Source organism: Phoca vitulina, unplaced genomic scaffold (assembly GCF_004348235.1).
Source record: "Phoca vitulina isolate PV1807 unplaced genomic scaffold, GSC_HSeal_1.0 scaffold40, whole genome shotgun sequence".
Classification (NCBI taxonomy): domain Eukaryota; kingdom Metazoa; phylum Chordata; class Mammalia; order Carnivora; family Phocidae; genus Phoca; species Phoca vitulina.
Window position 1 is genome coordinate 1,662,979 of NW_022589743.1, and position 14,498 is coordinate 1,677,476.

The 14,498-nt window shown below is 53.6% G+C and overlaps 1 protein-coding gene across 2 annotated transcripts in view; it reads right to left on the reverse strand.

The window, feature by feature from the left end:
• Window positions 1-405: 405 nt before the first annotated feature.
• LASP1 (LIM and SH3 protein 1) overlaps window positions 406-14,498 on the reverse strand; it is a 39,471-nt gene continuing 25,378 nt past the window's right edge. For both annotated transcript variants that reach the window (XM_032428793.1, XM_032428794.1), the window contains 3 exons: window positions 6,598-6,724; window positions 6,084-6,187; window positions 406-3,382 (listed from right to left, as the gene is read on the reverse strand). In XM_032428793.1, the coding sequence (XP_032284684.1) occupies window positions 3,209-3,382; window positions 6,084-6,187; window positions 6,598-6,724 (405 nt within the window). In that variant the 3' untranslated portion in view covers window positions 406-3,208. The remainder of the gene's footprint in view (window positions 3,383-6,083; window positions 6,188-6,597; window positions 6,725-14,498) is intronic.

A 14,498-nucleotide genomic window follows, 5' to 3' on the forward strand; every position in this document is an offset into this window, starting at 1 on the left:
GGCCTGGCCCAGGGCGGGCCCTGGGGATTTCGAGGACTTCGACCCATTACCTGCCCTGTGAGGGCCCTGGCTAGTGGGGAGGCAGGTGTTAACCAGGGAAGTCAGGGAGAGGGAAATCCAGGAGTTCGGGGACGTGTCCGGGAGGGCCATCACGCTGGGCAGGTGCAGAGTGGCAGGAAGAATTCTCCGTGAGGAGGAGGTGCCAAGTCCCCATTGCAGAGCCAACTTCTGCTCCAGGCTGACAGCTTTCAAACTGGTCACTCTCTCCCTGAAGGGCAGCAGGGCTGTCGGGAGGGCGCCGGGCTAATGGCCCGAACACCTGGCGCGCGTGCGCACACACATACACACACGCACGCACGCAGACGTTTGCACACACAGCACTTCAGAGCCAGAGAGAAAACCAAGTCCACAGGTAAAAATTATACTTTTATTATTTGAGTCACCAGGAGAAAGATTCACTTGTGGTCCAAGTCAAATGTTGAGAATCGTAACAGGCCAGAAAGAGTTGATCCCAAGCACAAGCCCACGAGGGAGGGGACCAGAACAGACCAAGAAAAGACAACCACCCCATATAAAAAGATGAACGGACGGCTTCACACACACACAAACACACACACACACACACACACACGGATGAAATGTTTGGACAAAGGCAAATTTCACATGGTCATTTGTTTCTTTTTAAATACAGGTTTGTGGGGTGGTATTTTTTTTTTCCAGCTATTAAAAAAAAAAAAAAAGGCCCAAAAGTGCGTATGTGAGAGGAAAAAGGCAGAAATGAAGCAGTAAGGTCATTTTCCCTGGAGGGACATGAGGAAGAAAATAGGAAGCAGTGTGACAGAATTCACTTTTCTCACCACTGGGCTTCTTGTATTTTCTTATTGGTCCACTAAAGTTAAATTCACATTCTAGCTTTGATGCATCGTCTTTCCTGGGATTAGATCGGCCAAAGACCTTTGTGAACTGTATGAAAAGGCCAGGGACTCGGCCCAACCCTCGGTTCTGTGCTCTTGTAGGGATGGATGGTTCTGCAAAGAAGCAAGAATGCCTAGCAGCCCCCGGGTCCCTCAGCACCAGTGTGACAGTCCTTCTCTCTGGGGGTGTATAAGAAAAAGTCCCCTATTTTTAGGATGGGAGGAGCAGAGGGGCCGGCAGCAAGATTCCGGTGGCTGGCCTGCCTTGTTTTGGAAGGAAAACAAAGCGAAGGGAAAACAGGCCGCTTCTTGCTCCTCTAGGCTTTCCTCCCGCCTCTCTCCACGCTCCCAGCAAATCCTCCAACAGGAGGCGTCTCTCACCTTTGGTCCCCAAATCCAAGTTGTGCTTTGAGATCAAGAGGAAAGGTGTGGACTGGTGCCTCCCCCAAAGCTCCCCAAACTGTTTCCTCTCTGCCTCCCTCATCCCCCAAATCGTCCAACAATAAAGACCCTCCACCTGCCTTCACCTCGGCCGGGGCCAGAGGAGAGAGATGGGGCAGGCAGGGGGTTCCCGGGGGCTTCCCCCCCAACCCCCCGCCAACAGTCATTTCTTCATCCTTCTGATTTGGGGAAAATATTCCGTCAACCCCCAAGCAGTGAGGACCTGATTGCTGAGATTTGCCTGCAGGGTCCCCCCCGTCCCCCGAAGGGACAAGGAGGCAAAGATGTCAACTGGGGAGCCTAAGGTGAAGACAGGAGGAGGAGGAGGCCCAGAGGGCTGTTGAGATTGCCCAGAGATGAATAAAGCCAAGCAAGGGTCATCACAGCTGCCAACGAGCGAGAGAAGGGACTTGGAGATAGCACCATCTTTCCCTTCCTCATCCCGGGGTCTGTGCTTCCAGTTTTGAAGCCCTGGGACCTTCTCCTTCTGCTTCAAGGGGGCCTGAGGTTAGCGAGGGGGAGGCCAGGAGCCAGCGAGGCACCCCAGTGTGGGTGACACAGGGTGGTCTGGTGCCCTCCTCTGCAGCCCAGGGCACAGATTTGGGGGGAAAGAATAGGCCTAGAGCCACGAAGCCTGCCCCCACCCTCACCCCAGCAAGCTGCGGGCCCCAACATCAGCCCTACCAACTCTACAACCACTCCCCCTTTACCTCTGCCCGGCACACCGGCAGGGGGGTGGGTGGGCTTCCGCCGTTTGGCAATCGAAGGAAAGGAGGAATTTTCACACCAAAGAAACCACGAGGGACTTCTCTCCCCTGGGGCCCTCCCAGAGACTCCCACGGGCCTGGACCCTGACTGCCTTGTTGCCGCTAGCCTGGCAGATACAGACGTGCTCCTCCCCCCGCATGCGGAGTCCTGGAGACGGAGAGGTCCTGTGGCTTTGCACAGTTCCGGTCCACTTGGCTTTGGGCCGAGGAGGGGTGGCCGAGAGAGGCCTGAGACATTTTCCCATGGGGGGGGGTGGCCCACCTAACCCAGAGCTCAGGGGGGCTGGCTCGCGGTGCAGGAGACAGCCGGGGCGCCTGGGGACTGGGGAGAGGGGGAAGGAAAGGGGCTGTGGGAGAGAACACCCCGTTCCCCTCCTTCCTGCAGCTGTCCCTAAAAGTAAGAAAGGCGAGAGCACTTGACTCAAGCCGTGCTTCCTGGGGAGCTCCTCGCCCACACGGCTCTGCGTGGGCAGGAGAGCGAAATCACAGTGTGAGAAGGAACACATGTGGGGAGGGACGAATGAACCCCAACGCGGGAACTCTACCCTCCTCTGTGGTCCTTGAGAGTGGGAGAGGGTGGTGAGGGGCCCCCTCGGAGGGCCGGCAGCCCTGTCTTTGAGAAGCAGGGGCAAAGCCCCTCCCAGGGGCAAGGGTGGTGGGGTCCCATCTGGGAATGCACGGAGCCCCTCCCCTGGGAGTCCTGGAAAGTTGGGGTGTGTGAGGAGGGCAGGAAGGTCTGAGGGGGCAGGAAAGAGAGAAGGCAGAGGCCTGGGAGCCAACGGGTCTCCAATCCCAGACCAGCTCCCCGGGCCTCAGCCCCCGCTACCCGCCCCAGAGCTCCACACCTGTTCCGTCCAGAGAGAAAACCGAGAAGTTGGTCAAGGGGAGAACCTGCCAGAGGAAGAGCCCGCGAAAGTGGCAGAACAAGGCTTCAGTTGGCAAGAGAAGCTGGAGGAGGGTGGGAATAAACAAGCTGTCGCAGATTTAAAAAAACAGAGACACTGAAGGGTGGACAGGTCCGCCCAGGACAGATGCGATGGCGTGGAATGCACTGAAGACGGCCGGGGGCGGGGCGGGGCCGGGGGCTCAGATGGCCTCCACGTAGTTGGCTGGCAGCATCCCCGTGTCGCCGGTGCGCTCCACGGTCCCGTACATCCAGCCGTCGTCGATCTGCTGCACGTTGACGATGGTGTCCCCGTCCTGGAAGGAGACTTCGTCCTCGTCCGCGGCGCTGTAGTCATACACAGCGCGGTACCGCTTCTGCAAGGGTGGGGACGCAGTCGGCCCAGGGCCCGGCCCTTCTTTCTAACCCCATGGGACCCCGGGAAGAGCCCGGACGAGCAAGAACCCGGGGCCGGGGGGCCGGGAAGGCTCTGCCATGAATTTTCTCACCTCTGGGTCTCACTGTCTGAGACCCGTCACCCTCTCCAGCCCTATCCGGCATCTCCGAAGAGCCAGGCTCCGGGACAGGGACTGAGATTTGCCACAGCTCTGTCCCACCTCATGCAACAGGAATGCAGCAGGTCCGGTGAATACAAGGCTTGGTCGTGTTTTAAAGACCTCGTCTGGGGGCGCCTGGGTGGCTCAGTTGGTTAAGCAACTGCCTTCGGCTCAGGTCATGATCCTGGAGTCCCGGGATCGAGTCCCGCATCGGGCTCCCTGCTCAGCGAGGAGCCTGCTTCTCCCTCTGACCCTCCCCCCTCTCATGTACTCTCTCTCATTCTCGCTCTCTCAAATAAATAAATAAATCTTTAAAAAAATAAATAAATAAAGACCTCGTCTGGGGAGAAAAATCTCCAGGGGCCACAAGAGGTTCCACTCTCCAACCTCAGCCAAAATCCTAAGTTTAAGCCCCGGCCTGGGAAATGCCAAGTGAAAGCACCTGCTGTCCACCTGTGGTCTTGGAGGTGGCCAAGATTCTGACGTCCTCGCTGCCCTTTACATGGACTTGACTCCGGGGGTCAGCTCAGCCTTCATGGTCCCCCAGCCTGGGCCCTGGGATCTGTGTGCCCATGGGTCCAGGACTGGAGGGGCCCCTCAGGGACCTCCCAGATCTGCCCCCATGGCTCCACTCCACTGGGATCCCTGCTCAGCCCTTCTGTTTCTGGCCTCTGATCTGTTCATCCACTGTGATCTCAGGGGGAGCTTTCCAAACTGCAAACCTGGTCCTGTTACTCCCTGGCTTTAAAATCCTTCAGCAGTGTCCCACCTTCTTTAGCACCAAATTTCTTTCTTTCTTTTTTTTTTAAGATTTTATTTTTAAGTAATCTCTACACCTAAGGTAGACCCCGAGGTCAGGAGTCACATGCTCTATCGACCGAGGCAGCCAGCACCAAATTGCAAACTTTCTTTTGAGAAACCAGCTCCATCAGCCCCAAAGGCTATGTGTGGGATAAGAGGACACACCCCGCCCCACGCTCTGCCTCTACCTCCTGGGCTGAAGAGCCGCCAGCGACGCCTGCGTCCTGCAACAGCCTCCTCTCGTCTCCCTGGTCTCCCTGCTTCCACCCTCAACCTTCTGTGGCCTCTGCTCCCTGAGCCCCCAGAGTGATCCTTTAAAAACATAAATCAAAACCTGCCATGCTGCACAGCTCACCAATCACAAAGGCCTTCCTGTGGCCTACGAGTCCCTGCATGATCTGACCTTATCTCCTACCCTCTTCCCCCTCTAATCGCCTTGGCCTTCCTGCTGGCCCCAGGGCCTTTGCAGTTGCTTTCTCCCTGAACCACTCACTCTTTCATCTTATTGAGGACTCTGCTGCTCTTCCTCCCATCACTCTGCTGTCTTTTTCTTCCCAGCATGTGCCACTATCGGACCTTAAATATTATACACCTACTTATTCACTGCCTTCTTATTTGTCTCCCTGACTGAAATATAAGCTCCAAGATGGCAGGAAGGTGGTCTTTCATTCAGAGCCGAACCCCTAGTATCCAAAACAGGTTTAGCGAGTATGTGAAGGACTGGCTAGTCTATCTGGAATCTTATCCTACAGATGACTTCTCAGGTCCTGCCCAGCACCCCACAGGGCATGGACAATCCCTTGTTTACTCCCTTGTGCCCAGGGCATGAGGCTCCAGGAGGACCCCTATCTCAGGCTATTTTACTTCTTTAAGTATCATCTCTCCTGCTCCTGCATGAGCTACTTCCGATTCCCAGGAACCGAGCACAGAGGAGCTGAGTGCAGCCAGGAGCTCAGGCTGGGTCATGGGATAGGCAGCAGGGTTTACAGACCAGGGACTTCAACTCTAAGGACGGTAAGCTTGATCCTGCCCCATTTCCTACTTTGCTCATCACTGACTTGGCAATGTCGCTGAGTGCCCGCTCTGCCCGACTCAGAGCCGCTGAACCAAGAGGACAGGGCCCTGCCCGCACAGAGCTACAAATCCAGCAAGGGATGCACACAGAAGTTAACAGAACGGTTCTGAGTTGGGAAAAGTGCTCTGAGGGGAACCGGTGGGGTGGGGGGGAGTGATAGAGAGGTCAGGGGAGACCCATTTGACATCTGGGGGTTTGGGAGGACCCCTCGGAGGCAGGGGCAAGCTGAGATCTGAAGGATGTTGGGGGGGTCATGCTCATGAAGAGTGGGGAGCAGGACCAAGGTCTGGAAGGCCCCAGACAGAAAGGTGCCTCATGTGCTCCTGGGAAGCTAGAGGCAGGAAACTAAGCAGGGGGAGGTGACTTGTGCAAGCTACACCTGGAGCTGGAACGCTGGGCCCCAACCCCAGCCCAGGGCTCGGTACACTGACCACAATGCGTCTGCTCAGAGGCTGAGGTCCTTATCACCTGCTGAGGACACTAGGAGCTGGGGTCAAAGGTCAGGGGAAGCCAAGCCTCCTGGTTGGGTTTCTAAGGAGAATCTAGGAGCTGTGACCACGAGGCCTTCCCTGAGCCCATCCACCTCTGGCCTCCTCAGGCTTCCGACCCCTGTCCCACCTCCCAGCTCCAGGCAGAGCGACTCACCCCGCCCCCGCCTGGGGCACTGCGTGGTATGGAGACCGGGACCGCAGGCTCCTTGTAGCCACCATAGGACTGAGCCACCTGCTGCGGCTGGGGCTGCTGGTAAACTGCAAGAGGGGGGACGGGGCTCAGAAACTGTCATGCCAAACCCAATCCCTCCCACACCTCCGTCCTTCCCCCACGAGGCCCCTATCACGTGCTTCCACCCTGCCCAACCTTGCTCAGCCCTCACTTCTCAAAGGCTCATCTGCCTGGGCGTGCACATCTGCTGGTGTTGCATACCGTACAACAGGGGCTGTATCTCCACCAACACGCTGGGACCTGGCATGGACCCTGACCCCGGTGCTCACGGCCCCCCCACACCCCACACCCCCCCCTCCCGCGCTGGGATGGGGCCTGAGGGCTTGTGCAAGCGCACACACGGGTGTGCCCATGCACAAGAATTCTCTGCAACCTCCTCCCCATCCCACAGCGGGCCTGCTCTCAGGCCCGTCCCCTCCACAGGCCTCACGCTCACCCGGGGCGCTGGCTGGGATGTGGTGGGGCGGCTGCTGCCGTTCCTGGGCATCTCGGCGCTCAGGCTCCAGGCCCTCGCCCCCGCTGGGGCCCATGCGGCTCTTCTCAAACTCCTCGTGGTATTTTATCTGCAGTGGCAGAAAGGGCTGGGTGAAGGACTCGGCAAACCAAGCAAAGCTCCCTTCCTGTGGCCACTTAAGATCTCCCAGGAGAGACTCCCCGAGGGCTACAGGCAGAGGGAACCAGATTCCTGTATGCCCTTGGACAAGCTACTTAACCTTGCTGGGCCTCAGTCTCCACCTCTGTAATATGGGCCATCCGGTCTACCTCAGGCGTTGCGGGAGGATGACAGGGACGCCTGCTGAGTACCTGCTGGGCGCCAGGCACCGCGCTAGGCGTTCTACGTCACAGGCTCATTTTAGCCTGTCGGCGCCCAGGAGGGGGTATATGACAGTCCCCGTCTAACAAGAAGGAAACGAAGGCCCTAACAAGCTGAGTGAGTCGCCCCGGATCATGCAGATTCCGGGGCCCATGCGCTTAATCACGAGGCAATTCGGCCTCTGTGGGTGTGACCTCACAGAGCTCTGCTGAGGACCCCAGGCTGGAGGACAAGCAACGTGGGGTCCTCCCTCCTCATCAAGGAAGGGAGGAGAGCAAAGCCCGCCCTGTCCTCTGGAGCAGAAGGAACCACTGAGTCTGTGCCCCAAGGCCTGATGGGAGCTGTCCCGAACCAGGGCAGTCCCTTTCGGCATCCGCTCCCACTTCCTCTGCTGCCTTCTCTCCCACTCGTTGGCATTCGCTCTGCAAGGAGGGCAAGAGTTAACACCTGGCCAGGCAGGGCTAACGCTTAGCAGCTGGGCTAAAGGTCTGCGGGCGTGGCCTGGGCTGGCAGGACAGGCAGGGCGGCGGCAATGCCCCACCTCGGGGTCTGGGTCACCACCAGCCCCCCCCTTCCCTGCCCCTTCCCTTCGGGCCCCAGCAGGGACCCACCCCCAAATGGTGAGATGGGCTGAGCGTCATTCCCTCAGGGGGAGGCAGCCAGCCTTGGCCAGACTGAAAACCTACGGGATCCCTCAACTCCTACTCGGAAGGGTGAAGGAGTGAAGTTTTCAGACACAGGGCCAGTGCCCTGCTCTGAGATTCTGAAGACAAGAGCAAAAGGCGAGTGTCCCTGAGCCCCACTCCCTCAGGGACCCCTGTCCACTGGGGGGGGTGGAGCACGACAAGGAGAGGGGCCACCCCTCCTGAGGTCTTGAGGCTCACAAGGCAACTGCCCTTCCGACTTTTGTCCTAGAGGTTAGAAGGGTCAGCTTCCTGTGTTTACTTTCTGTGGAAGAAAAGAGACCTGACCCTGGGAGCTAGTGACCAGGGGAAGGGGAGTGCATGTGTAGAAGCGGACAGAGGCCTGCACTGGGGGGACAGGTGTCCCTAATGCTGGGGGCCCAGCTTCTCTGGGTGTGAAGGGGTGACAGGGAGCCCTGGGGAAGAGGGTACATCGGTCCCAGCTCCTTTTCCCTACCAAGGAGCCAATGCCTAGAGCTATCCCCACTGGGCGTGCACATCTGCTGGTGTTGCATACTGTACAACAGGGGGACTGTCCTGTGTCCTACAGACTCAGTCCCTCAGCACGGGCGCAGTGGCCCTCCCATGCCTCACCCCTGGAAGGTCATCAGCTTTTTGCTGACTCAGTGTGACCCTGCGAGAGTCCCTACCCCTCTGGGCCTCAGTTTCCTGATCTGTAAACAAGGCCCTGGTACCATCTGTTCCCAGGAGGTCCTGAGGCTCCAGACCAGGTCTAGCAACCGAACCAGACTCTAGAGCTGAAAGCAAGTATGGACATGCATGCGTTTCCACAAGTGGCTGGTAGAATCGCTCTTGGTCCTTACAAAGCCACTACGCAGGAGTAAATATTTATAAAATTAGGGCCAGCTGCCCCAGGTGGATGGAGTCGTGGCGGCCAGAACACAAAAGAACCCTCCCCACCACCACCGACGTACATACCACCTGTTACTGTTAATATTAATAACCTTCCCATTTGCTCAGTGACTCACACTGAGTGCACGAAGGCTCTCTGAGCATTATCTCCTCTGGCCCCGGTGATAATCGCCCTAGAAAAAGAAGCTGGCCAGGTACACTTTAATTCCCATTTTACAGAAGAGGAAAACGTGCTCAGAAGTTCAATGACTTCCCAAGACAGAGCTTTCATTGCTCAGGAAGGGCTGAGGCTGGTGACATAGACACAGTCACTGCTAGATAGGCCCTCTCCTGGGGGCAGGTGCGGAGCAGGGTGACCACATGCCCAAGCCCCTCCCCCCCATCCTACTTCACGTCTACTGTTCTGGAATAAACGTGAGTAGCGCGCCTCTCACTCCAACAGGGACAATGACCACAAGGTCACCCTAACTTTGAGGGAAGAAGAAGCAGCACAGCAGGGATAAGTGGGGTGCAGCCCCTCCACCTGGGCCAACCGGGATGGCCCCACCACTCCCCACTTCCTCTCCCTCCCTTCCCCAGCAAATGAGAAAATTGTGTTATTTCTTTGCCGACCCACCGAATGGCGTGAGAAACAAATAGGCACGCTAAAGGGAGTTTGCATATCCGAAAGGGAAAGAAACATTTTCCAGACTCCAGGGTTCTGGCTGGTCCCTGCTCCACAGTCAGCAGAGTTCGATCTTCCAAGAGCCCTAAATAGGGGTCACCATAAGCCCAGAGGTGTCACCAGGGCCTCAGTTTAAGAACTGTCAAGGGCACCTGGTGGCTCAGTCGGTTAAGCGTCCGACTCTTGGTTTCGGCTCAGGTCATGATTTCATGGGTCATGGGATCGAGCCCCTGTGTAGCTCTGCACTCAGCGTGGAGTCTGCTTGAAAGCTTCTCTCCCCTCTGCCCCTCCTCCCACTTTCTCTCTTCCTCTCTCTCCGTCTCTCTCAAATAAATAAATAAATCTTAAAAAAAAATAAAGAACTGTCGTGGGCCCCCGAGCACCCTGTTCTATGCCCAGAAGGTCCAAGCGCACATGGGTTGAGAGGCCCAAGCCCCTGTTGGCCAGGGCTCCGGAATGACTAGTGGAAGGTCCATTCCACAGCTAAATAAAGAAACCCATTTTCTCGGCTAGCCAACGTTCTGTTTTCTGAACCCCTGCTCTCCTGATTGTGGTGGAAAACAAAGGTCTGACGATGCACGACGTTCCCACATGATTCTACATCATGGTCCAAAAGGGAACATAGGCTCTGAATGGAATCATCAACTCACCAGCCAGAGTCTACTTTTTTTATAACAATGTCTCCCACTTTCTGAGGGCTGATTTTGTGCCCTTGCATGGATTATTCATTTCCTTTTCTCAGCCAGCCCTACGACAATGTATCACTATCACCCCCCGTTTTATAGATGGGGAAACCGACACTCAGAGGAGGGTAACTGGTGGGTTAGCAGAATCCAGTTCTCACATTGCATCCTTACATCTCAGCTATCATGTAATACTGCTCCCTATCACAGACTAACAATATGTTTTTTTTAAACAAACGTGAATCTGTGTTCACCTTCATTAGTCATCAGAGAAATGCAAGTTAAAACCACAGAAGACACCATTACACACAATCAAAATGGCTAAAGTGAGTAAGTCTAAGGATGTAGAGCAATGGAAACTCATCACTGCTGGCAAAATAACTCAGTACAGCCACTTGAAAAATAGATCAGCATTATCTGGTAAGATAGAAGGATCGTAAACTCTAAGACCCGGCAATTCCACTCCACGTGAACACCAGGAAATATGGGGACATCCAGAGCGTGTGGAAGTAATCTCAAGTCCTACACCAGAATCAATAAACAGTGGTATAAGCATTAAATGGAATACTATTTGGCAATGAAAAAGAATGACCTATAGCTACGTGCAAATATGTAGATGAATCTTTAAACCCAGTGTTGACCAAAGGAAGACAGACACAAAAAGGGCGTCTGGGTGGCTCAGTCGTTAAGCATCTGCCTTCGGCTCAGGTCATGATCCCAGGGTCCTGGGTTCGAGCCCGCATCGGGCTCCCTGCTCCGCGGGGAGCCTGCTTCTCCCTCTCCCCCTCCCCCTGCTTGTGTTCCCTCTCTCGCTCTCTGTCAAATAAATAAATAAAATCTTAAAAAAAAAAAAAAAAAGACACAAAAGGAATACGTAGTATATGTTCAAAATCAGGAAAAACAAAAACTATGGCATTTAGTAATACGTAGTTATATATTAAAATTAGAAAAAAGAGGGGTGCCCCAGGCTCCACTGGTTAAGTGTCTGCCTTCCACTCAGGTCATGATCCCAGAGTCCAGGGATTAAGCCTCACATCGGGCTCCCTGCTCAGTGGGGAGTCTGCTTCTCCTTCTGCCCCTCACCCTGCTTGTGCCCTCTCCCTCTCTCTCTCTCAAATAAATAAATAAAATATTTAAAAAATAAAATAAAATTAGAAAAGAGAAAGCACATGCTCTCAAAAATTACACTCAGTTTATTCCACGAGCCTGCCTCCCGGTCATTTGACCCTGGGCATGGAATTTTTGTTTGATATTACTATTTACTACTGATTAGGCCCAGCCTCTAGAGACTGAAGCTAACTTACAGAATACGTGTTGCTAATTATTTTTCACTGATAGAAATGCAAAGCATTTCTGCCTGTGGCAAAGATACTCCCAAAGTTTATGGTTTTATGGTCCTGTAGAACATTACCCAGTTCTGCAGATAATGGCAGGGCAGTAACCAGTTCTGGGTCTCGTTGTATCCAGCTCTTTGACTAGGCAGCAGATCTGCCTGTCCTAACCTCCAGCATAATTAAGTGAAATGTATGATAGGTGCTCACTGTAGGAGAGTTAGGTTTTTAGCACTTTATTTTTTTTTTTTATTTTTTTATTTTTTTTTAAAGATTTTATTTATTTTTTTGACAGAGAGAGACATAGCGAGAGCAGGAACACAAGCAGGGGGAGTGGGAGAGGGAGAAGCAGGCTTCCGCAGAGCAGGGAGCCCGATGCGGGACTCGATCCCAGGACTCTGGGATCATGACCCGAGCCGAAGGCAGACGCCTAACGACTGAGCCACCCAGGCACCCGGTTTTTAGCACTTTAAAAGCTCTATCTTTTCTTTAAGATTTTATTTATTTATTTGCGAGAGAGAGAGAGAGAGAGAGAGAGAGCGCACATGAGGGGGGGGAGGGTCAGAGGGAGAAGCAGACTCCCCGCTGAGCAGGGAGCCCCAGGAGGGACTCGATCCCAGGACTCCAGGATCATGACCCGAGATGAAGGCAGTTGCTTAACCAACTGAGCCCCCCAGGCGCCCTAAAAGCTCTATTTTAAGAGGAGTTCGGGTTGGGGGGAGGGGAGCTCCGGGAATGTTTCTCGACTTGCACAGTGAACACAGGTGTTTACTGTATGGGTTGTTACTGGGTGTTACACTGCACAGAAAAAGACACAGGACTGTATACAGAAAATCAATATATAAGTAGATATGTAAGATAAACAAAAGCAGAACTACTCTACCGGGAGGCAGGGGCTCCCATAAAAGGGTCTCAGCCGTGAAAATTTCCCAGCCGTTGGAACTCAGGACCAAAGGCCATTCCAGAAGGATACACTGCATTCCAGAGCACGCAGCCCTGGCCTATCAACCCTTTCCATACCCTTAACGAAGACACAGTTCCCCCAGAAAATTTCACACATTCTCAGTACCAGACAATGGCCCAACTTCTCAACCAAGCTTTACTCCCTGCCTCTCCTTTAGTCACAGTGCAGAAAGCAGACAGTTCTGCCTTTACAGAAATGGTAATTATACTGACCACACTGATCTGATGGATGACAGACCGCACACATCCAAAGCCTTTAAACATCACCTGGGGAGACCAGACACTTTTTCAAAATGGTCTCGCTTGTAAATCCTCTACTCTGGAGCATATTCCTCCGGGGAGGTAAATCTCATCTCTTCCCAAGATGGTCTGACCTCTCTGGAAACAGCTAGGGGTCGTTGGGCGCTAAGCTGGGAAGTGAGTGACAAACTACACAGACTGGATACTAAACAAAGGGGTGGCTCTCTAAACACTAACTTTGCCAAAACTCTTCTGGAGGTTGGGACAACTTCACGACGGCTCTAAGCGTGGTTTCAAGCTCCCTTAGAGTTCGGGGATGTGGCCGGGCCTGGCACTCTCTGACTTAGGGCTTGGTGAAGCTTTTCCAGGCTTTTAAGTAATGGTTCTCAAACTTCACTGAGCACCACCAGAACCCAGCGAATGTGTTTAAAATGCTGGTTCCTTGATTTCGGCTCAGGTCGTGATCTCAGAGTCATGGGATAGAGCTCTGTGTCGGGCTCCCCACTCAGCGAGGAGTCTGCTTGGGATTCTCTCCTTCTCCCTCTGTCCCTCCCCCTACTCTCTCTCTTTCTCAAATAAATAAATCTTAAAAAAAAAAAATAAACAAAATAAAATGCCGGTTCCTGGGTCTTACTCCCAGAGATGCTGAGTCAGGCAGCCTATGAAGAGCCCGCCTGTGAGCCTGCATTCTCAATAAACCTTCCCACATGGGGGCATCTGGGTGGCTTAGTTGGTGAAGCATCCAACTCTTGGTTTTGGCTCAGGGCATGATCTTAAGGTTGTGAGATCGAGCCCCGCATCGGGCTCTGAGCTAAGTGCGGACTCTGCTTCAGATTTTCTCTCTGCCCCTCCTTGTTTACACACACACTCTCTCAAATACATAAATAAAATCTTTAAAATTAAACAAGACCAAAAAAAACCTTTCCCATGTAATTCTAGTACAGCTGTTTATAGAGGCCCACATTTGACAGACTCTAATTGTGTTCACTAAAACCAAGAGTCTTCCAGCTTTGTGGTCAGTCACACCTCAGATGTCCTAGCTAAAGCTGCAAAAGCAGAACCCGGTCAGGTTCAAGCCACCTCCCCCACCTCGGAGCAGAGGACAATCAGCTAATTGCAGCCCTGTGGTTAATGATAAGATGGTTATCTCCTTAGGTGTAGATGTGTTGGTCACAGTGAGTTCTGTTACCAGAGCTCCTCAGATATTAGCACCTCAGATAACTGGGTATGGAATATTCTGGAAACCTTCCAGAAAGGAAGGCAGGGATGACTGTGCTTGCTTGTCTTCTGCCTCTAAAACCCACAGGCTGGAAGCAATGAGTGAATGTGTTGGGGAGTTGGGGTTGTAGATGAGAGCATGTGTCCTCGCAATGAAAAGGCCACAGAGGCCTGGAGAGTCAAGACTCCAGCTTTGTGAGCCATTCCAGATTTTCCCCATTGCCCAAGGCTTCCCCTCCCTCCCACTTGCCATGTGGAGAGCTAGAAGACACAGGCCTTCTTTAACCTTCTTTCCCCTGCAGAGGGTCTGGGCACCGTGGGTGGGGAAGCTCTAGGGTGTGAGGCCAGGCCCTGGCTTATAAAGCAACTGAAACAGGCTTTATTTGTGTGTGTGTGTGTGTGTGTGTGAGGGGGTGGATTAGAGCCCTCCTAGCCCAAGGGAAGCTCTCCATTTCCTCCAGCCACAGATTTCCAAACTGTAGGTCAACGGCCTTGCTGCAAAACCCACTTAGTTGGGCGCCTGGGTGGCTCAGTCGTTAAGCGTCTGCCTTCAGCTCAGGTCATGATCCCAGGGTCCTGGGATCGAGCCCCGCATCGGGCTCCTGCTCAGCGGGGAGCCTGCTTCTTCCTCTCCCCCTCCCTCTGCTTGTGTTCCCTCTCTCGCTGTGTCTCTGTCAAATGAATAAATAAAAAAATCTTTAAAAAAAAAAACCCACTTAGTTACCCATTTAGTTAAGTCTACAGCAAGCAAGTTCACAAAATAAAATAGAACAGAAAATATCTGAATGCTCTCCAAGTAGTAATGACTCTTTGATGAAAGCTTTGATTTGGTTTTCTCTCTAAATAAGTAAGCAGGCCTGTTTGGTGG